The 25,409-nt window shown below is 36.4% G+C and overlaps 1 protein-coding gene across 1 annotated transcript in view; it reads right to left on the minus strand.

Annotated features, from left to right (window-relative positions):
- The window catches only part of LOC108578618 (homeobox protein Hmx), a 40,830-nt gene that overhangs the window by 8,884 nt on the left and 6,537 nt on the right, over positions 1–25,409 (minus strand). Inside the window, exon 2 of the mRNA XM_017941985.1 lies at positions 3–49. Within this exon, the coding sequence (XP_017797474.1) occupies positions 3–49 (47 nt within the window). The remainder of the gene's footprint in view (positions 1–2; positions 50–25,409) is intronic.

The following is a 25,409-nucleotide window of genomic DNA, read 5'->3' on the forward strand; positions in this document are numbered from 1 at the left end:
GTCCTGTTTTGGTAAGGATGGCCGATCCTCCTCGGAAATGCTCCGGCTACTATCGAAGAAAATCAACGGCGTTCGTTAATAACCCTATATATATTTTATTAATCAGATTATTTTATCACTTAATTTTATCACTTTAATTCAACCTTCAAATTATCATCTCAATCTAGTAATTGTTGCGGTGAAACATGAAAAATAAAATCTAAATAAATTGAACAATAGATGTGTTCTATCATATTGACAATGCAATTATATCTGATCATGTTTCTGTGCAATTAGCTTATCGATCTGTGCAACTAGAAACCTCCATAATTATCGTTTGGACAATTCATTTTCGAGTAATTGACGTTTTATGGTAACAAAATAGTTAGTATAACAATTTGATATATTGGATAGCAAGACCGTGGAAAATATGTATACACTCTAGCAGTAACTGCAATGTTTGGCTAATAATTGCTTGATATTTTTAGCTCCGTTTTAATTAGAGATGAGTGACACTACTAAACTCGGATAAAAGATTAACGACATAGAACTATTTATAATGGTTATAAATAATAACAGAGAGAGGAGAAGCGAAGTATCTGTGTCAACCATTAATAAAGGTAGCTTGATGCAATTTAATGTATTTTAAAAATAAAATCGAATAAAACCAATTATCGGGTGCAGGTACAGGTGACATGAATTAAGCTCAACGATATCAGATGTTTCCGATTATACTGACAAATTTATACGTAAAATGCATTAATCACTACCTATAAGATGTGTTTTTAATTTAAAAAATCACATTAAAAATATTATTACATTATAATACTGTGCTTAATTCTTAATAATTTGAAAATATTAAATAACATCACTGTAGATGCTAATTTTCCTATTAATATTAATATCACTTTGATAATACGATATTAAAGATTGCTTCTATTTGAAGCTACCGAATTATTGATATTTCCCTCTACAAGAATAATTTCTCGTTGCAATCAATACAATCATATGTAAATATGATTTGTCTAAACCAGAATTCTTATAAGTTTCACATGTAACATTAGAGCGAACGATGAGCTTCGTTAAGTTGTAGCAATTAGCAATTTTTTCTCAGAGGATTTATTTCGCTCTTCAAGGTGTTTTCTTCGCTGTCATTTGAAATTTGTGATGTGCGAAAGAATGACAAACATAAAAAAGAAAAACACCGAATCCCACAGATCTATGCGCCTGCAGCAGCGAAAGTTTCGTAGTTTAGGGGAATTTCGTTGCCGCTAGGGATATTTCGTTGCCGTTACTCCTGCGACTATTTCGCGTTAGTGCGGGGATTCCCGAACAACAGAAACTTCGCGATTCTCAACGAACGCTTTGAGGGAATTCTTGTGCGAATCCGTATGTTCTACCAGGGTAAAACAAGCGTTGAAATTGCAAGCCAAAGCGGCGACGTTGGTGAGTTACGCGGCTCCGGGGGGAATTACCCTGCGATAGTGCGCGCGCGCACTCTCGCGTTGGCCGAAGCAATGGCTCTCGCTCGCTTTGGGAAACGATTATAAAATCGTAAAAAAGCGAGGCTTACGAGTTACACGGAACGATTTGCCGACCGGTGCAAATTGTAACGCGGTCTTTGTAGTTGGCAGCAGCAGGTGTATTCCAATTCAGTGGAAGAGTATTAATAAAATTACCGTTAACCCGATAGCACCGCGCCACTTCCATTACCGGACACACACATACACTCTCGCGCTCAGAAACGCACACAGTGTGAGAGTGCTCGGGGCGAAATCAAATTGAAGCTTTATCGTCCACTTACGCGAAACTAGCCGCGTAAATCGCGGCTGAAACTTGCGCTTGAGATTCCCTTATCGAAACGCCGTTTATCCTGGCTAATTATTGTATACGTTGGTTAGATCGGGAGCAACCTGTAGAAATACGCCACTTCGGCAAGTGTTCCCAGTGAATGTTACGGTCTGAGGGGGGCCGCTTTCTGCTCGTTCGAGTAAGAAGGTGGCGTAAATTGTTTGATTAAACGTCGGCCGGCTTGGTGGCCGATTCGTTGCAACGGGAAATTCGTTTCTTCCAGGAAACACTTTTTCGAGGATCGAAACGACGGTTCGGAGAATCGTGGAATTGGACCGATTTGGGTTTCAAGAATGGAGAAATTAGATTTCTGAGGAATAGCTTTGCGAATGTGGAATTTTTGTGTGTGTGTGAGATTTTAATATACTTGTTTGAAGAGTTTGTAGCGATAGGAGATGAATGGAATGAACGTTTATACGAACATTTACGCCACACAAGATTTTCAATGTAAAAATGTACGAGACTCCGTGTGATATATTGCTTACTTTACTTTATTCACTGGTCTCTCCGACGTTTTACCCTCGCTATATAGATATTCTTCCCCTTTAAGAAGACCACATCGCTTTTTACGTAAAGAGTCATTCTTCAGTTGAGTGCTCTCAGAATTGTGACTTTTAAAATATCGTAGTCACCATTTAACGCGAGAACTTCTTTGCCCTTATACTATCGCGTTCTTCGAGATAGCAATTTTATCTCGCAATGGTAATCTGGTAATTACGCGTTGCTATAAATCTCTTTGGAACTTAAAAGTAGCACAGAAGTCATGGTCAAACACCGCGATATTGATATATTTTTTAATACAAAATGTATCTCTGTATTTTTAACCCTTCAATACCAAAGAAGAAAGAAGAAAGAACCGAAAGCGAGTTAATAATGTCACTCGTACATACAAGTGTCGCAAAATTAATCAAATTACCATCATTCATGAGACTGTTAAGTGCAAACTCGCTCGATTGACTTGGGATTCAATAATAATTTACACTGAATGAACATTATAGCTGGTTCACCGCGCACCTGAATCACTCGAACGTGGCAAAAACGCTTTTGCACGCTCTGTGTCGTTTATTTATCGTATCGCCGATTTTTTTTTTTTTTTTTAATCCTTTCCGAGCGAGTAAGAGATAAATAACAGGATCAGATCGAAGTTAAATTATTTCGATCTCATAATTTCACGTCGATGAGACATTACGCTTTTTTCGTCTTTTTTCCACCCTTTCTTTTCTTTTCGCTAATTTGCACTCGTTAACGAATCACTCGAGTCCACGCACTAAAACATTGTATGGTTTTCCCGTACTTTATTCTCTGTGAAGCGTGACTATCGACATCATTAAGCATTTATCTGTCGCAGTAATAGCGCATGAATAACAGAAAGTGCATTTAATGCGATATGCATACCCGTAGATTTAATGCCTCGAAACATGATACGCGGTATGCAGTAATGAGAATGAAGAATGTGATAAATACATTACGAGATTCCGAGTGGAAATGAATGCTTGTTCGTTTTGTCTCAGCATTTTTCTAGTTTGCAAATTAGAGATACTTTTCCTCACGTGTGATTAATTCCTCTTTATTTTTTTTTTTTTTTTACGGAGATGGTGATGCACAGGTTTTAAATGGCGCAAGGGTTTAACTGTGCTTCGGTGAAGTTGGGGGGATGAGACGAATTATGTTTCACCGAGTGTGTGATTAATTTGTATACAGTAGGTATTCCTTGTGACTTTTAGAATTGTTTTCTTTAGAAATGCAAACTAGCTTTGAGTTTTTCGTAAAACTTATTTTAGACGCTGAGAAGTGTGAAATTTTTCTTTGTTTACATTCTGAAATGTGTACGTTTGTATGTATTGTATTAAATTTCTCATAAATTATACACTATAAGTACGTTCTCATATCCGGAAGATAGAATTACCTAAGAGGAAAAGTAAGTTAAATGTTTGACTTTACACAACCTAACGTATATTGATATTATATAATATATCTATGTGGAATTACCAGTATGTTAATCAAGAGACAGCTTTCTACTAATGCCTTCATTGGAAGTGTCACCAAGTAATAAAATATTGACATAAAACTAATACATTACGTAATAGAAAAATAGCCATTTCCTTTGTAATTTAATACATTGTACCTTATCCTACCATAAATTCCACATTTTATCTACCTTCCAGGCATTTCAAAATTATGTAAAATTAATCGATAAAATGTTCACGAAAGAGATCATAAAAAAGTAATTTCTACACTGTAAATACTCGAGCTGGCAGTTTTTAAAAAATAAAAAACAAGGTTTACCTCGTTCCTCGTTTATCTTTCCTTGCTAACAAGTATGATACTAGAAAAAAAAAAAAAAAGGGAATTAATTCGTATTAATATGTATCAATTTTGCTGAATATTCAAGATGTTGAATACTGTTTTACACGCATAGTCTCATAAATTAGTTAATTAAGAAAGGCAAATACTTTGAAAATTACAAATCCTTAAAATAAGAATTTTAAAAGCCTACAGTAGATTTTTCTTAATTTATCCAATTGAACAATCAATTAAATGTGTACTTAAAATTCCGACGAATCGTGTGTCTACGATTATTATTATGGTCACTTAGTATCGAAAATTCTTATCCGTTATTAACATAAAGTAGTAGTTAACGCTAAGTAATGCACATTTGTGCTAGTGATTATGAAAGTGGTTGAAGTCAAATATCTCAAAAAATTGAGATTTTTTCATAAAAGAGAGTTGTGATATTTCGTGAAATATTTTGTTGCATAATGAAAAGATATTTTTTAATACATCCAATATTCTAAATATTTCGAAACAAAAAATATACGATTTAGGCCATTTTTATAATCACCAGCATATTTAAGAAGTAAAAAAATTCAAATTCACTTGTTCCCACAATAATTCGCAGCAAGTCAAATTACCCCCATTCTTCTTCACACGAATTGTCGTGTTTACACATTTCGAATACAGAATCTCTCTTGTAGAATAAGCTAACCACCGATAATCCCCTGAATTGCTCTGCAACTGCTGTCTCTGCAATTGCAATTTCAACCTCGCAAAAATTACACGACAATCGCGTCAAATCTCTCGCATTTAGCGGGTTACTCGTGAAAAAGAAGTCTTCCTCGACAGCCCTATTCACGTGGTGTGATTAAAACAAGCAATTTCATCGATTCGATGAAAGGATCGCGTGCATTTAAACAACGTTTATCTCTGCGAAATCGTCGCGTTTTAACGCGACGTCCGAACGATCCTCGCAATTGCGTTCGACGTAAAAGGTGTAACACGAAATAGCCGGTCGATTATTAAAAGAACCGATAAACCCGAAGATACAGAAGAGATAGGAACGTGTGAGCTTGGCGTTGCGTCCCAGAAAATTGCACAGAAGAACGCGTATGCACATCATACTTACGAGAAAGAATGGAGTATACAGTTGGTTGCAAAAGTGTACATTAAATGCATATAAAAAGAGAAAAGTTCAATTTAAAGTACAACCGTTCGAATTTGTTTTATTGGACATTTAACGAGTGCTGAAGATCGATCAATTAATTAGAATGTCAAGTATCGTCTTCGATAATTTTGATATACGTATGAGCCACTCATTTGCTAAATCGGTTAAATCCAGGAAATAAGAAGTAGAGAAAATTGATGAAAATATATAATTAATAATTTTTAGCTAAATTCTCGTAAGCGTTTGAATTACATTGTTACAACGATTTAGTTTAGAGCACGGAGTTAATCGCATTGGTTTTTGAAATGAATTATTCATTATTCAACGGCTATAAAAATTTCTGTCATTTAATGGTGTTAAGCCTAATTTCAAGGAAATTTATTTTAAATATAAAAAGGTAAGAATCAATTAAGTGCTTTGGAACTGAAATTTTAAAAAATTCAAAAAGTGGAGTTAACTATAATACTTTGGCCTGTGAACAGTTCGTATGTATTATCGTGAAGTAGAAGTAAGAAAAATCTGTTGGCCCTTGGTAACCGGAAGTAGTGATTGATTAAGAAAAGTTTCGATTGAAATTGGACAAAGTTAGAACGTGTAAAATTTTCTTGTAATATAACTTGTAGATTACATTATATTCTTATTTATGTTCTTGTTCGATCAAAGGAATTTAACGACATTTTCAGCAGAATACTTGTTTTCTGGTCATTTACAGTCAATTCCAAAAGTAAATTTTTACGAGCTAAATATTTAGGTTATAATTTAATTTTCCAATTTTGGAGTCTGGAAGTAGAAAATTTTTTTTTTTAGAATAGAAATCAATTTTTAATTTAATACTGCGAACATTTTTAAAAATACATAAAAACAAAGTTTAAATAGTTTTAGCACAGAATCATTTGAAACAAAAAATTCGCATAGTATTGTAAAATATCGAAAACTGGCAGAATGGCACCTGTTTGAAAAATATGTTCTCAAAGGAAAAATGTAACTTCTTTCCAACAAAAAGTAGTTAACATCAGAATTTCAAGACATCGGAGAAATATTACGTGTCGATAATTAAATAGGAATGACTTTTTCAAACTTTTTACGAGATAACGTGTATCCTTAGTTTATTTTGACCATTTAGATACAGCAAGATAGACGAGTTTAATATGTGGACTTTTGTGATTGACTGTAGCAGCATGGCTCATATGTCGCTAAAATATGGAAAAGATTACGCATTCTTATGGAATACCACGAATGGCACTCCTGACGACGAGCTTCTGTCACAGATACCCAATAAAGATAGTGGTCGATTAAAGGGACTGATAACTCCGATTAAGTTGTTCACTCCTGGGTAATAAAAGTGAATTAATAATTGTAAATGGAAAGTTGTGGTTCGCTGTTTCGTGGAATTTATCCTCTGTTCGTTTTTATGTATTAACGTGTCTAAACTGTAGTGAAGTAAACAAGATAACTCGAACAAGGGGGTGTTTCGAATAAACGTGTCGAAAGTGTGCAATGGAATATTTTACACGAATTCTTGACTTTGTAGTAATTAATTGTAATAATAAATCGTTGCAAGAAAGTGTTTTAACTTAGATGTTCGATATGAAATAATGAATTTTCATTAAGTTAGAAATATTGAGAATTTTACTTTGTTGGAATATTAGTTACAGTAATAATAGGATATTAGAATACGCATAATTAAAAAAAAATTTATTTTAATTTTAATAAATCGTCTATTTAGTAAAACGGCACATTTCTAATTTTATTAGTTTCACACCGAAGAACAGATCAGATAATACATATGATCAATAATTCAGCTGTTAGTCAAATGGAAATTTTAAACTTCTTTCCTTGCAACATTTACATTTTCTGAGTTACGCATAGGTGCATTTGTAATTTAAATTTGCTTTCTTCCTTCTACCATCTCCGAACCTTAGTAAGATAATTTGATAAAAATTTCGATCGACGGAAGCCAAGTTTGGAAATTTTCCACTTTTTACGATAATTCTAGCGATAAGAGAGGGCAGCAGCATTGAACATCAGCACCGGAAGTTCAGCTTGAAAATTAATGACTAGTGCGATAATGATCCGGCGGAGGGGCAGAAAATGGCGGGACGCGGAAAATTTCCCGTGAAATTCAATTTGACACGTAACTGCTCTCTCTCGCAGTTTGCTCGAAACCGAGGAATCATCGTTAAAGGGTAAACGGCCATCAGGTGGATATTATTCCATTATCCATCCCTCTTTCCACCTACGACCCTGTCCTTTACCGACGCTCCGCCCTTCTCCAAAAATACGTTCCGCCGGGTAGAAATTCCGCAACGAGACAAGGAAATAATCTTGTCAATAATGTTTGCTCAATTATAATATAAATACATGCACCGAGGAGTGTTAATTGAGACACGGATTACCTCGGTGCTCATTTGGACGAACGTAATAAACTGATTTTCTTAGAGGAGGAAGATACATCGTAGTTAAATTAGCCAAAGTATGATTGCTAGAATTTTCGACGTAGCTTAAGAATACGATTATTGGTAATTTTGTCGAATCGTACGAAGAATCGTTTACTGCTCCAGCGGATTAATCATATTCTCATTTCATATTCTTCAATTTTCTATTCTTTTTCAATTTTTTTACAATATTCAGCGCGGTGCTTTCTCCAAATATTATAGAATTAAGTTTAATTCAATTTTTGCATTCATCTCGTGTTACTTGCAAGATTGACACTAAATTCCTTTCGAAATATTTTAATGTAATGTATTCTGCAAATACGATACACTTTGGTGTAAAGCAAGAGTGATTACAATGATTATATGCGATTGTAATAACGAAGTATCATCTAAAGATTTATCAAACATTCCACTTCTTCAGTATACGTAAATAAATATTTTCTAAGTAATTGAAATTTCCACATTGTTCTCTAACAAACGAACTCTCTCCTCGCTGAACAACGAAAATGAGTAAAAACACCAACTAAAACAGAGAACGGAGAGAATCAACTGAAACTTCTTACGGTATAGAGTTGCGGCCGCTAATCGAAACGAGTGAAGAACGTGTATCTCGGCTTCTGAGATCGGCATTAAACATAATAGACGAGGGATAATAACAAACTTCTCAAGTTCATTTCGCGAAGCCTAATTTCAAGCATCTATGGGAAAGTGAGGAGAACATTGGCTGATGATAGAAGGACAGGATCGTTTCTCGCGCCTTATCCCGCCTCTTTTTCAAAAGACTTTGCTCAACCATGTAACTCTTCTAACTGCTCACTGGCCTCTCACATTCTTATTCAACGTGTAAGAGAGAACACACACAGAAAGAAACAGATATAGAAAGAGAGAAAGAGAGAGAGACTTTCTTGCGTCACTCGCTTATTAGGACGATAATCGCGTACCGGTCATTATACTCTCCGTTACATTATCATGCTGTGTGTACTGGCACGGTTTGCCGTCTCTCTTGTAATTCATTCGTAATTACTTTCGTAGAATAGCTGGACGCACGCACGCCACCGACGATCGTTGCTCTCGCTCTCCAACAACGATAGGGGACGTCGAATTTACGAATTGGAAAGCCGGATCGACCGAACAACTTGTTACGATAAATTCAACCGCCTAACGAGATGTTGGAAATTATCGGGGCCGAGGGATGGATTTTTGTTGCTCGATTAATGAAACGCTGCCGAACGCTTTTTTTCTCCTTGAGAAACTGTTTGGGTCCTCTGTTGTTTCTTTTCGAGCAGGTGTTGTTAATACTTTGTTGTGTGATTGCTGTTCTATCTTTCTCTGTTTCTTCGTTAGCTCCAACTGAAAAAGGACGTTGGCCGAAAACGAAAGAAACAAAGTTCGACGTGATTTCAAAAAATATCTTCCACAAGTAAGAAAATACGTAACAGGGAACACGAGTCTAAAGATACTCGGTGTCAATTTCGTGAAAAATAATTCCTTGAGAAAATTAACCAGCCTATAATTAGACAAAATTTAGAAAAATCTTAAACCTAGAAAAATTCAGTGAAATTTCACAGAAAATTAACAACTTTCCGCAAGAGAGAAAAAATGCAAAGTCGCGGATGAACCTTAGCGAATCTAGCATCCGACTAGAAACCAAGGGACATCCCCGAGTAGTGTCAATATTAAGATCGCCTTGCGGATGATCCGATATGGAATGGGTCGCACGACTGTCTTAAAGAAGCAAAAAGTGAAGTGAGGTAAGAAAAGACGGGAAAGGGAAGGATTGTTCGTGCGTACCAACGATATCCGCTCTGTGTTCTTTTCGTGGGGCACTTGGAATATCACGTCCCGTCAACCGAGTCTCGTCGTTAGCGTGTCTAACGACAGTCTGGCCGCTAAAACTTGTCCAATAGCTTGAGCCTGAGCTCGCCTTGGGAAGCCTGTTACCGCGCAATTTTGGTTAAAATACCACGGCGACGAGTCTTTGCGGTCGAAGTATTTACCCTGACGACGTAACCTTACGACAGTGCCGCGCCGTAACGTGGTAACATTTTCAAAGCCTCTAAAAAGGAACGGTCTTAAGCGAGGACGAGAGCCCATTACCTGAATAATATGAAGGACGACGAACGAAGAGAAAAGAAAACGAAGAAGAAAAAAGAGGAAAATTCGCGTATGCTCGAATAAAAATATATATGTAGGGAGACGCACGCGAACCAAGGGAGGATCAAGGGACTAGAGGGGTTAGCTGTAACTTTAATCGTAAAGTTGACGGTTTATGGGCGTGCATAAAATGTTCGTAAAAAGCGGCCTCTGAGTCCGGCTAAATTAGAATTAATTGTTAGGCTTAGCTGAATTCTTTGCACCTTGCGTCTTCTCAACCTTCAATTCCTTTTTGTGGTATATTACAAGACAAGGGTAACGTTTCACGTGGATACGCGAAATTTATAGATGATCCATGAGAAGAAATTGATATCGAGTTGTTAAAATTAAACAGAGAATTGGGATTTTGAGTGTGATTTTTTAACACGTGAAAAAGGAAGAATTATGACATCTTTTATTGTATTATTTCATTTTTGTTTAACCCTTTCGTGCCTAGGGGGATGCATACGTTCCACTTGAGTGTTCGAATAAAAATTGATCTCAATTTGGTATCCATTACAGGCGCGATGATCGACAGATGAATAAAAAATTGTTCAGTCACGAAAGGGTTGAAGGAGGTTGGTAATTATGAAATAAAGTTTAGTTCCCGTTGTGTTCGATGGAAATGTATCGTGTCGTATAATTACATTCGAAGGTACTAATAATTATGTAAACAACTGTAACAACCACACGTTCTATTAATGCAAATGTAACGTTCTGGACTATTTGAAATGTTCTCCAGTGGAAATCGCTAATTAGAACATGATACACGTTCGTAACTTACATTTAGATTACATTTAATACGAGCATACTGCACGATAACATCTCAATTTCGAAATTTAATAGCTACATGAAAATAAAACGCCATAATTCTTATTGCACACGCGACGTGTTCGTTCACGCGCATTACTTGCAACATTTACAACGGTCGTAAATGCTGCTTGATAAAATTTCAATTTCAAGCGTTATGGTTTAAGTTTAATGCAAAAATACTGGACTCAAAGTGTGCAGAAATGGAACGGCAGAAATTCTCGTAAAACAGACTCAAACGAAACGATTAATACGTGAAACCTGTTATTAATAAAATCCCCTTTCGTACAATTTCACGTCGAATCATTTTGCAAAAGTCACTAGCTATAAATTATTATTTTCTCTTCATTTACTGCGTGCTCCTGCCAATGACTTAAAAACATTTATTTCACGTTTCTCTTTTTCATTTGAACATAAATTCAATTTTTCTGCATCTCTTATCAAGATTCAGTTGCGGATAAACACTAACGTCTTACTTCGATTAATGTGTAAATGTCTTTGCGCACCTCTTTTCCATACTTAGATACATCGTATAAAGCAAAATTATAGAATTATGTATAAAACGACTCTACAACTATCAATTACACCACCTTCGATGCAAGTGTCCGACATAAAAGCTTCGATGTACATATGTAAATAGGTACAGGAACCCTTTGAAAATTCTCGATAGAAGAAACCGCCGAATAAACCGCCGGCGACCAGCTCGAAAGTTCGACGCTCCCTACTACAGCCACTTTCTCCTCAAAGTACCCTTAAAAGGAGGTACATTTGCAGGAAGTCTCGAGGTACGAGAGGCCGTAGTCGCAGAGGACGAGGAGCAACAGAAGAGGAGGGTCCAACTTAAGAGTAAGTGGATCGTGCTTCGTAGGGAGGCAAGAATGTGTTTAAAATGTAATCAGGACAGATCGACGGATCAGCCGTGAATAAAACAAAGGGAGGTGCTCGTCTCTCCCTACCCTCCTCGTTGAGGATTCTTCTTGGAACCGTAATGGGCGGCAGGAGGTGAACTTGAATTCGCAGCTCTTTCGAACTTGGTCCGATGAACAGCGACAAAAGAGGCACGAGTTTCGAAGATAAAATGCCGGGGGATTCGTATCTGCATGCAGATAGAAAGAGGGTTGGACGACGTTGCCTGAGGGGTGGCCATAAAAACAAGATGGCGTCCTGTCGTGCCGCAAAATGGCCGGCATAAATAAAAAGCGGGATCGCGCGCGCCATCCCCCACGAAGGAACGGTGAACGCCTTGATGCCGGCGCCAAAGTTTTCTTCGTATAAGCGAGATACATTCTGCCCCGCTACCAACAGCCGCTTTATTCCTTCCATCTCGACGTTCCGGCTTCCCGAAGAGGTTAGAATTTAAGTGCGTGCATTTTGCATTTGGTCCGTTGAAGGAATAACACGAGTAACGAAAGTGAAGTTTATTAAGTTCATCGAGTACGATGAAATGAAGTTGATTGAGAATGGTGGTGCATTTTTAATTTTACTGTAAATTTTTCGGAAAATTCTACAATGTTTAATGCGTAATAAAAATCTGACAATGTAAGAAAATAGAACCGTTTGTTATCAGACAATTTCTACACATATTTCCCAACGACAGTATTGAAAATACTATTGTCGATTCATTCAGTAAATTAAAATTATGAAATAGGATCATAAATTGTCAGCACAAAAGGAGCAAGAGACAGCGGTTTCATCTTCGATGACCTACTGCTCTTGAGACATAACCTTTGCCCGTGCATCACCGGCTAAGAATGACTGAAATTAGAATCGTTTGATGATGCAACAGCGAGCTGTGACACCGGGCTAGAGAAAGTCATTATTTCGCCGAGCACGTTCTGCCCGGTAATAGAGTTTGCGGCCTTCAAAGTAAATTATTTTCTGCGCACCGCGGATTCCTTGCAGCGATACCGGTCGCCAGTGTTGCTGTGAAAGAAATCTTGAATAAATTCGAACATTGAATTTGTTGACTTATTTTGTGAAAAAGAAATGGAATAACCATGTTTCGTCGAGAAAAAGTTGTGAGATAATTTCCGGTTGCAAAGAGAAGTTACAGTGGACGGGAATAATTGAAAGAGAAATCAACCCTTTTTTCGTTGAAGCAAAAATTCAATTAAATACATTCTGAATATTTAATTTTATATTTGCATGATATTCTAATTTATCTAAATTTTCATATTAATTTAATTTTATATTCACTGTTGATTCTACAGTGTTTAATAATTGTGTTATTAATGTGATCACCAATAACAAAGACAAGCAGTATTAATCTACTTACAATTGATTTTAAATATTTTAAAATTTGCATTGTGTTTATTCCAATATTCTCCTATACTTTAGTACCTTTTATTACAACACAAAATTTTACAAGCCCCCTTCTCACAAATTTTCATTTAAAATTTCCAAAAACTGTTCTATCTTCATCTCTTATTCGAAGTTTCCATCAGAAACTCCACGAGAACACCATTTCTATGAGAAGAGTTTCGCAAAAACGGAATAATCAGTTGCACCATCTAGACCCACCAACGAGATATTCCCGTTGCATCGAATTCCGAGGAACTCTCGAGCTGACAGGGAAGAAAATTGAAACGAATCTATCGAATTCGATTCACATCGGGTACCGGGACGGAAATACGCGAGAAGCCTGCCGGAACAATGGCTTCTCCCGTGTATTATGCGCTACCTTGGGAATCCACTTTGGAAGGTGCAATTTCAGCCGCAATACTATCCGTAGTCTGAATCTTTACGAGGCAACGTGTATTATAAAAGGTTATCATATTCTCGGCTCGACCCAGTCCCACTAGCTACGTACATATTTAGAAAACAGCCGATGCCGATATAACGTACTTACGAGCAGCGTAATTGAACCGACATAACAGACAGCTAAACGGCTTTAAACGGATTCTTGGAAGACGTATTCCGCTCTATAAAATTACCTTTTAGCCACCATACTCGTACGAAATGTCTACGTTTTCAAACCTCGTCTCCTCTCTTCGATTCTCTCGTTTCTTCTCTTTCTTCTTCTGCTAATCATTTTCTCACTGGGTTCTTAGTTACTGTTATACCACTTCTTTGTATTCTTTTTTTCTAATTTCCCAGGGTTTGTGAGATTTTTACACGTATGAATTTTTATGCTTTTGATTTTTTTTAATCTTTTGATATCTTCGTCGTGACTTCAAATTTTTAGTTTAATGTTCTCCATTTTGAATGTGCTTAATATTCATCTCTTTCTCATAATTTTTCAAATTATTCTTCATTTGGTGATTAATTATTGCGTTCCAAAGAAACTCATATTGTTTTCTTTCTCTGATAAGAAAGTGTAGCAAGTAGTACGTTCTATCACAAGGATATCTCCGATCGATTAACGACGCGAGGATGAGAAAGGACGAAAATACGACGAAACGTGGTACATTGTTTCCCTTCCGTCGTGGAATTGAACAGCATGCCTGTAATTAAAGTCTTTCGAGGAACCGTGGTTGAACATTGCAGGTGTGCACCTCTGGTACGAGGCTACAAAGCGCAGGGATAACTGCACCGCTGTTACGGCAATGGGAGTGGTGGTGCTTTGTTAGTACTTAACTAGGGAAATGAAAACTAAACGTTTCCAGGAATGTAAAAGCCGATGCAGTTCCAATCGAGAAAATTGCTTAAGGGCGGCTGTAACAGCAAGAGTGTTAGCGGTCTTTAGGATTTACCTCGACACTTCGGGGAATGTTAAAGAAACACGTTTCCTGGGAAGGGAAAAAATATCCCTAAGAAATTCCTGCTTCTTTGAAAACACGCTTCCGCTTTCGATATTATGCAAACACGAGGGCAATCACTTCCAGGCAACTGTTGTCTTCGGCAAAGGTTTACGTGGAAATTGAGATTTTCGCAAGCATTGTTCCTCACAGAAACGAAGATTTTTACGTAATGCAGTCGGTAACTTGAGAATAAACAGTTAAATTAAGTGTTTAAGTGATTAAAGTTAGTGATAATAACTAATTACGCTTTTTCTTCACTTTCATTTGAGCTTTAAAATTTCTGTTAAGTAAATATAATAAAATTGAAGTTAATTAGGTAGCAATAAACTTGCTAAAATGCCTAAATGTTGATCATGTGGTTAATTCAAATTTTTGCAATTTTTTAAATACAAATTATTAACATTAAAATGTGGGTAAATTTAATAACGCGTGAATCATGGTGCGAAGGATTAAGTAACGCCATTTTTCTGCTGTTATAAAGAAATACAGGTATACCCGTTCTTTTTATATACTATTTCGAAATTTGAAGTATCAAAATTACTTTTGCAACGTGTTAAATTGAAATTCACTAATTTCGCGGGAAAATTGATTCGTATTCCGGAAGAAAGAAGAGCCTTCAGGCTGAAACTCCCGAAGGAAATTAGCGGATCACGATGACGAAGTTAAAAACTTCCGAATACGCTTTCGGTACCGTTTCGATATCGAAAGATGAAGAAAAAGGATAGCAGACTCCGAAAAACGGCGATCATTTCTCAAACTCCTATAACTTGATATAAGCCACCCCTCGACCCGTACGTACCAGCCGCCGTGGTATGGGGACGAGAGGTGAAGCAGCAGTGCCTTACATTATCGATATTACGAGGCGTCGATAAAAAATCGCATAAAATTAAGCAAGCCCCCACGTGCTTGCGATAAAATTCACTGCCTTTAGCCTACGAGTTTCCGCGTTACGACGGCCCTCGTGGCAATTTTCATCGACCGAACTGCCTTTTAATCCGGAAGTATCTTTCGCGTTGCGCCGGCCACTAAAACCTGAATGATACATGTAACATGGGGAATTATTATACGTGATAGATCGTGAAATAATACACTTCATTTCACGGGATGTGGTCATTCTTTGTTCTGAAATATGTACGGAAAATTATTATCAGTACTAATTTTTTCATGAATGTTTCAGAACAAAGGACGTCTCACTTCACGATCACATACCATGAAATGAAGCAAAATTCTTTTTCTATTCTGATTCTAGGAATTCTTCTATTTTTCTTATAATGGAACGACACATAAATTTTTGCATTTTATGGCAGTTAAGAATAAACAATATATATTTTTAACACTTTTCCTTACTATTCACTCTATACTTCACTTGTACGAATTTCATTTAGATACTACGACAATTCCTAGTAAATTTAGTATACGAAAGCATTGCACAAATGTGAAAAAGAAATAGAACACTCGTCATCGGAGGAAAAAGATGATTGAAACAATGAATATTGAAGATGTTAAAAGATTTCAATTGTCCTCCAGTCATTTTTAATGCATATAGTTGCGAATGGGAATAATTCTGTACTAAGTAAAGCGAGTTTCATTGGAGTGGCTTTAGTGTTCGTGCTCAGCTCGCGCTCATTTCACTTTAAATATGAGTGAATCCGATGTATTATTCAAAGTTACCCTCAAGATACTCCGCAGTATATATCCTAAACGTATCGTAACCGCATCGCTTGTATGTTACTTCGCGTTTATCTATACGCGAGAACGAGTTTTTGGTATATTTTCACGTTGAATATTGGCCGACCATCTGAACGTGAATTTACATTTCCCCGCATGACTCGCTTTTCGGCGTTGCTTTATAGAACACCCTTTGATAATTCGAACAATTCGCGTAGATCTGTACCAGATGCACATTTCATAATACAGCCCAATATTAAATTCCAAATCTACTAAAAGTGTCTTACAACTCGTCGTGAGAATACATATATCTCAACAGTATCGAATCTAAACAACCGACGTCTCCCTCGAATCGAGACATCTGCAAATAATTCCTATCCCTACTGCGATTTACACAAATTTCAGCGAAAATTGGTTCAGACACACGCCACTAGCTATCTGGATCCGAAAAAGTCGAGTGTCTGAACGATAAACCGCTCCTATGGGGATTGTTAAGGGCGCAGGAAGGAAAGGTGAATCGGATCTGCGTACATCATTGATCGATCGCGCGTACGCGAGAATTATCTATACGTTATGACGGGTCGCGGGGTTGGCGCGATCGGGGTCTAGCAAAATTCACTCTGACGTTCGTGAAGACCTGCCGGTAAATCCCGCGATTTCTCTAGGGACGCCGAAAAATCGCGAATGATATGTTGGGAACCGCGATGCACGCCAAAATATCGTCATCGTCGTGGTCGCCGTTTTCTCCACGAGCTTCGATCATGCTCACAGCGCAAAAATAATTTGTTTCTTTTTTTACATTCCGTGAATGTTTGTTCATCTGATTTCTCGATAATTCACGGCGTACGTTTTCTCTCGTTTCGTGTAGGTATACACTAGGAGTCGCGATCGATTTTTAACTTTTGTTACGTGAGAAATTTTGTCGACAGCTTGTCGTTTGTGAAAATTTGAACAAAAATGAGAATTACTGTGCTCGTTCATTTATTCTGAGTTTTTCGCGCGTTGAAAAGTTAAATGGAAATAAAAATTATTACACTTGCTCATTTATGATGCATTGCATTCTGCGGTTATTTTTCTCGGAATGATTCATATTTTGTGTACACTGATGTACGAAATTGAAATAATTCATACGTGAACGTGTAATTATTCTACTAGCTTTGGATAATACGGAAAGATTGTTCGTGTAATAGTTGGTTGATTTAATGAAGGAACTTAATGGAATATTAGAATATTTATTCATTGTTCTCACACGTGTAGGTAGCTGTAGGAGAAAATTGAATTAGGTAGATAAAGATCAAATTCTCCTTTTGAATTGCACTATTAACGTAAGCAAACGTGTGTACAATTTCACGGTGCATGAAGCCCGCTGGCGTTGCTTAGGATCAGCAGAATGGTTAAATATAATTACAAGTTGAATCGTTTTAAACTTTAACCAAGATGGATCACTCTTAGCTCTAATTATCTACCGCAAAATGTTCCTGCACCGTCTTTTGTGAACATCGATACAAACAGGCGCGCTAAATAAGTTTCTGAAAGATGTAACTAAAGCTTCCTTTATAAATATCATTATTAATAAAAGAAAAACACGAACTAAATTTTATTAATAATACAAACAAATGTATTAAATAATTTGAAAATGCAAAAAATCAAATTTTTATTTCACTTAAATCAACTAAAGAAATTTGGAAATATTATTACCAACTGAATGAAAAGTATTATTAAAGACTCAATAAGAAAATCTTAAAATGTTTCTTTTTTTTTTTAAATTAAGTCAAGTATTTGCCACGAAACGTTCCCTTTGAAAATTAGATAAGAAAATTTTCGAGTATAATTCGTAGCTAAATAAATATGTCGCAAAGTGTATCATTAGCGACTGAATAAACATGATCGCAGTTCAAATCCCTGAAAACTTCCACCGAAACGAACACGTGTCAGAAAACACACCGTACAGGCCGCAATTAATACAAACTCGTAGAAACAGAGTCTAGTTAAGTAATCGCGGGTCTGAAGAAACTCGGGCAAATGTCACTAGCGGAGGCAGGTGGATGTCTAAACACGGTTCCAACTGGAATCGTCCTGAGACTTTAGCCAAGGTGAATGGCTCGCCGCGCTAATTGTCTGCAGCAAAATTAAACTGAAGTCACGTTAATTATGCAATGCTCCGGTGTCCTAGCCGGGCTACGTACGGTTCGTTCCGGTAGAAACAGGGTGATGATGGACGAGCATAGCCGACCTTACAGGGGCTGCCAAGCTCGAGCAGCGAAATCCCTAACTCAACGCTAACTCGATCAGTCAACGCCCACCGTGGCGTTGCGCGGCACTAATCTACCTCCAGATTAATTACTACGTAATACCGGTTTGAATAATTATCGTTTCTAGGGCAACCCAGAACAACATCTGACGTCCTCATTCTATTGCCGTTTTAGCGGTTTTACGGATTGTTTCCCATGTTTCCCTGGGAATGGAAGGGAATCTTATTAGACCCTTGGAAAAATTACCTCGAACGCGTTGATGTAAAGCGGTTACTGTAAGGCACTACCGAATAGCGTGTTTAAAGATTAGGTAATTGCAGGAGCATATTTGAATCACTATGAGGTTGAAAGTGTACGAACGAAAATTACATTTCATGAGACAAAATTTTCTTGTCTTATTTTGTGTAGAATCATCCCCTTTCAGGATTTCTCTCACCTTGTATAATTTAGATGTTAGACTGTTTTTAGCAATAAGAATCATTTTTCATCACTGCAATAAACTGCTATTGTAGACAGTCACATTGCAAAATACTATTATTTGCGTCTTGAAAGAATTGCAAAGAGGAATCTTATAAAACAGAAATTCTTCTCGAAATTTGTTTTTGCACAGAAGAAAAATGATTGACCAACATCAAACTACGATTATTTAACACGAACAAATGAGCGTCGAGGGAGAAGCATTTGGATTTTGTTAAACGATTCGTGTAGGCGATACAGCGAGAACGAATTCCACTTATAATTGCGGTATTTAGTTTCGAGAGTCTAGCGTGTTTACACCCTTATAGGTGGTAATGAGTTGCTAGAACCGTGCAGTGAATAAAGAAAAGAAAATAAACAGTATCGAAATATTTCTGATGCTTTCGGTTCAATTCGATTCACAATCGTTCGTAACAACAACGAAGACAAAGTTTAAAATTTTAACACTGAAAGCGTGGAAATTCAGATAAACAAATTTAATTTGTACCGAAGATACCATAGTTCAAATGAAAATATTTTTAGCATATTACCTTTGAAACGTACAATGTGTCAAGATCTTTCGTTCTAAATATTTAATTATTTTTCGAAATGACACGAACTTCGAGATAAGATTAAAAAAAATTAAAATACTCGTCTACTAACACCAAGTAAGCAGGTCGCTCGAGTAGAAATTACGAGAATACTGAGAAACATTTTTCCGGACCATGGCTAATGTTGCGAAGAACTCTACGGCTGTATTGGCACAAGAAATTTGAAATCCACGACTACTGTACTTCATCTTGCCAAAGAAAAACTCCACTTCTGTGTACTGCTACGTTACACTCGTTTTGCTGCTTATTCTTTTACAAGAACAAGACGAACATTTTTCTTGTTATTGTATAATCGGTGATCGGAATTCTTCTAGCTTAACGGTACATGTTGGGTAGTATTACTTTTAAAACGTGTAAAGTGTATTAAACTAGACGTTAAAATTTCCTGAGATATTGAAAGAATGTTCAAATAATACATAGTTCACTTGCTAAAATCAATCATCTATGTGATAAATAGCGATAACAATGATAAAATCATATTTTAAAACAACGTATAAAATGTATTAATATTTTTTACAAACTTAAAAAATATTTAATACCCTTAACAGTAAAATTTTACTCCGTTAGAATTTAAATTCTACTCCATAGTCATCTATTATACTTCCAAAAAGTTTAAAAGAATGCAAGAATGCTTCTACATTATTCCAGTCTAACTCACTCAAAGAATTGAACGAAAATTTAATTAAAAAGACACTTCCTCAGTCGCCTCAATTTTCAGCTGAAACGAGACTTCTGCCAATCAAGATGAAACGGTAAACATTTCTATCACTTTCTATGATGTAACTCTAAATATCTAATCCTACACACAAAAACAACATTCGAAACACCAATTCCACAAACTCCCGTCCAAAAGAAGAAAACATTCATACCTATCATCAGCGACACCCTACCCATCGAAACGCGACGAGATCAACACCGAAAAAATCCTACACCATCTCTCTCTCTCTCTCTCTCGATCTCTCTTCGTTTCGCGATCCTCACTGTGGGAGTTCCAATTCGGTAGCCGAGTATTTGTCCGTGCGGCTACCGGTAGTGTTCGGTCCGAAAATTAAAAACGACAACACCGTCCACCATGCGTATACATACGCGGGGCGAGCGAAATTCATACACAGACGTGTCTCGAGTTCGATTTCATCGAAGAAGTATGGGACTGAGGATCCGTTCGAGGCTGCTGCAACAGCAGCGGGATTCTGGTTTTCAGGTTTCGGTCACGCGATGCCTTTTTTCTCTGTTCCCGGTACCCGGTTATCTTCGGCCCCAGGCAGTCCGCTCCGGACTCTCCTCATTGTCCATTTTACTCTCTTTTAGCTCGGTGTCCCTTCTACCACTACGGTATCTCCGCTTCCAATCGATCTACACTTGCCGAGACGTCCTCTCGTTCTCCGTCGATCGCGGACGAATCGCTTGACCGTCGCCGCGGATCCTCCCCAGGTGAGACGAGGTACAAGTAGACACCCGTACGACTGCTCTCAAGTGTGTCGTTTAATGAATCGCTGGAATAACTACGCGTTTTACGTCCGTTTTGCTGGCGATCGGTTCCAAGAAGTCGACCAGATGGAAAGCTACGGTTTCTAGTTAAAATAATTGCCAGAGTCTGTTATTGATGCCATGAAATATGCATGAAACGGGAGAATTATGGTGCGTCGTTCAGGCTGTACGATTGAGGAGGAGCAACGATTGAAGTTTGGTAATTGTGAAGTAATAGAATGAAGATGTAGTATGTTTATTGGTATGTATGTAGGAGAACTGGGTGAATTTTTTAGTGTAATAGATTGCTTGGAAAAATGGTAATTTTCAAATATAATCAAGTTTGAAGATTGTAAGGTGAAGAGTGATTTAAAGTTTACCAGAATTTTTGTGGTAGGACAATAGTAATGGAATTGTTGCCAAATGAAAGTTTAAATGATTAATAACTGATATTGAGTTTAGAATACATTTCTGCAACGAGCTACATTGAATTGACTATTATTCTACATTTTACTTTTTAAGAAAATTAGAGTTTGAATTTTTCGCTTACTTTTTAGGCGATAAGAGGAAACTTACTTCTTAACACCTAAATACCTTAAAAGTTGTTATCTTAATCTATTAAAGTTATAGTATAAGAATCATTTGAACTTTCTTTTGGATGCGAATATTAGGAGCAAAAAATGTACTCTATGAACTTTTCAAGGTAACAAACTAAAATTATACCGCATAATGAGTGTTGAATTGATTATTTAAAATTGCAAGCTTTGTTGTAAATTATTTGACGATTATGAAAATTACATTTTTTGCATAAAATCGAAGAAATTATGTACTTCTGACAGAAACGATCCTATTGTTTTACAGTTATTCACGTATCACGATGTTATCTGATACGTACAAGCACGATCTAAAATTATGATCGCGTGTAACGAGGAGAAACTAAAATACAAGATGTTTGTACATGCAAGAGCGAGAAGATACACCGAATGTAGTAAGACCAAGAAATCTTACAGGGGAAACTGGTTGTGCAACATTTGTAAACTTGTATTTCAATATACTTAACTGCATTTTACCAGTTCCTTATCAGGTTCACAAGTAAATTACACTAATATCAAATTTGCCATGGTTATACGCACTTTTATACCCGACACCGGACATATGTATGTACACCTCTGTGAAACTGAATCTTGATCGTTATTCCCATAATCTTTCTCTCTAAACTGAAATTTTTTATAGCAAATTTGACTTCAAGTAATAGCAAAAGATATATACCTATCAACGTGGTATATTTTCACTTTGATAAATAAAATCTGCTCTTAAATTATATGAAATAAATCTTTAACCCTTTCACGGCGGCAGATATGCAAAATCTCCAAATTTTATTTCGGCCGTATCGTTTCAAAATTTGTTTGATTAAATTAAGGTGAAAGTCTATGAATGATAAAATTAAGGATTAAATTAAGAAATGTGGCAAACAGCGGGAACAATACAGTGCGAAGAAATTTTGCAATGAAAGGGTTAACTACGAGTCCAAAATCTTTGCAGGTCGCTGTGATGTCTCTTTCGAAACGATTGACATATCGGTGGAAGGATCGACGTGTAAGACGAGAAAACGAAAAGAAGAAAACGACGTTTCGAAGAAATTGTCGAGTAATCTGGAAATCAGATGTATCTGTTTAAAACAAATTTTTACGTCCACGCAGGTGTCGAGGATTTCACCCTAAGTGCCACCATGGCTCGAACTTAGCTGGACTTTTTGCCTTGGAGAACGAAATTGTTGCACCTTTTATGGCCACGAGTCGGCGAACGCCGAAGGTGCAGTCACACCTGACGTGGCTCAAAACATCCACTTTGAAAACTCACGGGCAACATGTGATTTATCTTATTCCATGTAACTCAGTGACGTACGTGTGTATATTGTTCGATTGTGAGCGCGTTAAATGTCGATTCTCATTACAGGTGCGTCGAGTGAAAGACATCAGATAAGATTTTTCAGTCGACGTACGTATTTTTATGCCCTGATTAAATTAAATTTACTCTCGCTCAGAAGCATTTTCTCTTCTCTTTGTACATGCCATGCATAAATACATTGAACTTTCTCTTAAAATATTATCTCCTCCTTTCTTGATATATATATATGTACGTGCATAATTTTTAATGGAATATTGTCGTGTTTTCAAATTCAAATGTAACCTCGTATTTCCTTTAACCGAGTAATATCTTTTTTTTAGCCAGCATAATAAATGATTATTCGTGGTTTGGTAATTCTTGATATAAATATCGTGGATTTCAAGTGATATTATATTCCTTTCTAAGAGTAAATTATAGCTGTATGTAATTTTCTGATCTATATACTTATTTACATATATTATTGAAAATGGATTTCGTATGCAGCTTGAGAATTTCTTACCTACATCTAGAGAAATTGGAGTTCGTGGCAACGTTCAGAATAGATGCCTCTTACATTACTTTAATATTTTAATACATCGAGGGCAATTCTCTGGAATAGTTGAAAAATTTGCTATTTGTGTCTTTTCTTCCAATTCCAAATGGAATATCAATATTTCTTCAAAATTAGCATATTTGATGAATATGTCATTTTTGTAGATTCAAAGAAAAACAGTATAATAATTCTTTCTTCTTTTGTTATTTTTTTGCTCAACTGTACATTTATTTAACTTAATATTCTATTGATTGCAAATGTTACAAGTCATTGTTTCGAAATTTTACTGTTATTTCTGTTAACACACATATTTCCTTATTGTGAAAATTGCCGTGTTCACATCTCGCAGAACTCTACGTCAACAACGCCTGCAGAACGAAGGTATTACTAGAAATTAGAGTTTACGAGGAATATTGTAGGGGTAATTGCGTTTGCCTGGGAAATAATGAAATCCGGGATTAATATCTTTCGGTTTAATGCACGAATGACTCGTTCTATTCTTCTTGGACGTATCTAGGTCCTTCAGAGCGAGAAAATTTAATAAATTATCACGATATTAGAAATTTTTCAAAACTTTTCCGTTTTATAGATGCATAAATTTTACATATTTTTTTGCAAAAGTAAAATTATACGACAATATTCAGATTCAAATGAATGGTACGTTCGGTCAAAAAATTGTACAAAAGTCGTTAATTTGTTAGCTTTAGCCCATCGTATCAAGGCAAAGAAAATATTTTGTACAAACTTGTATCTGCAAACCTGTCCTCGGATTACTTGTAATCTCTTCTTCTAATGAGGATAAATGTACCCGCATTTACGTAAACCGCAGCACAAGGTCTACTGTTTTAGCAGAAACAACGAAGGTATGTATACACGTTCAATAGAGACACAATTCGAAGGCCATAAAAGTGAAAAAAATAAACCTGTGCACTACACATACCACTACTCTTATTCATATTTCTTTTTAATATTTTAACACATTTCTAAAATAAATGGCAAATTTTATTAAGCGTTTGTGTATCATAGTAACTTTAACATTATTTCTAATTCTTATTACTGTTTTAATATTTTTTTATTATTTTCTTTCACTTTCCATATTGTGTAAAAGTGAGTAAAAGTGAGCGTTAAGGGGTTCAAACCTTCACAAACAATATTTCTAATCATGTTACCATCAAAATTATTCATTCTGTCATATATACTGTAACATTACGCAAAAAGCAGTTTTCATCGTTTACTCCTTCAAATTATCCAAGATACGCAATACGCAAATTGCTTCGAGCGATTTACATTACTTTCAACCGCAAAATTTCTTTAAAAAGCTGACCGATAAAAGATGAAAAAATTCCAGGTACAATGATCTGAAGGACGAACAACGATCGATGAGATAAAGCGAAATTTTAGCTCGATACGTAAGTTGCATTTTGTACGGCCCCTGCTTCTTCTACACGCTGGTTCGAGAACGTTCAGGTTTACACGCTGTTGCCCGGAGGGTCGAAGAGTTTTGGCTTGCAATTAGAGAAACGATCCTGTCAAATCGGCAAGATTGTTTCTCTGAACGTAAATTGCCTTGTGCGGCCGCTAACTACCAAACAGTTCGACTAGCTCTCCGTATAATCCCGACGAAATTTTATAGAACAACTTTTACGATAATTGCTCGGAAACATTTTAGACGCCTGAAATTTTTCGTAACCGTGAACCTAATGTAATATTAAGGGCTCAAATGTCAAGAACTATAGAGAGGCGAGACGATGCGCTTTGGGGAACGTGTTCTCCGTGATAGCTCCTTTGTAACTGTTACGTGAAGAAGAGCCAACTATCCAGTTAGTATACTGCTAAGAAGAAACACTTAGGGAACGTGGTTCTACGATATGTTTGGGGAAGAGAATATTGAAAAACTGAAGGACAGAGGATGTTCGAGATAACATTATCGTCACTGGTTATGTTAAAATATTGCATTCGTTTATCGTTTAATTGAGGTGACTAAAATTAGAAATTAGAGATTGCTTTGTATGTTAATTTGAAATTCTTTTGTTTAAATGTTGAATCGTTATTTCGTATATTTACTGCTTGATATTTGAAATTTCAAACTTTGCTGTCTTCTATATAATAATATAGATAAATTATA

The sequence above is a fragment of the Habropoda laboriosa genome, unplaced genomic scaffold (assembly GCF_001263275.1).
Source record: "Habropoda laboriosa isolate 0110345459 unplaced genomic scaffold, ASM126327v1 scaffold32, whole genome shotgun sequence".
Lineage (NCBI taxonomy): Eukaryota > Metazoa > Arthropoda > Insecta > Hymenoptera > Apidae > Habropoda > Habropoda laboriosa.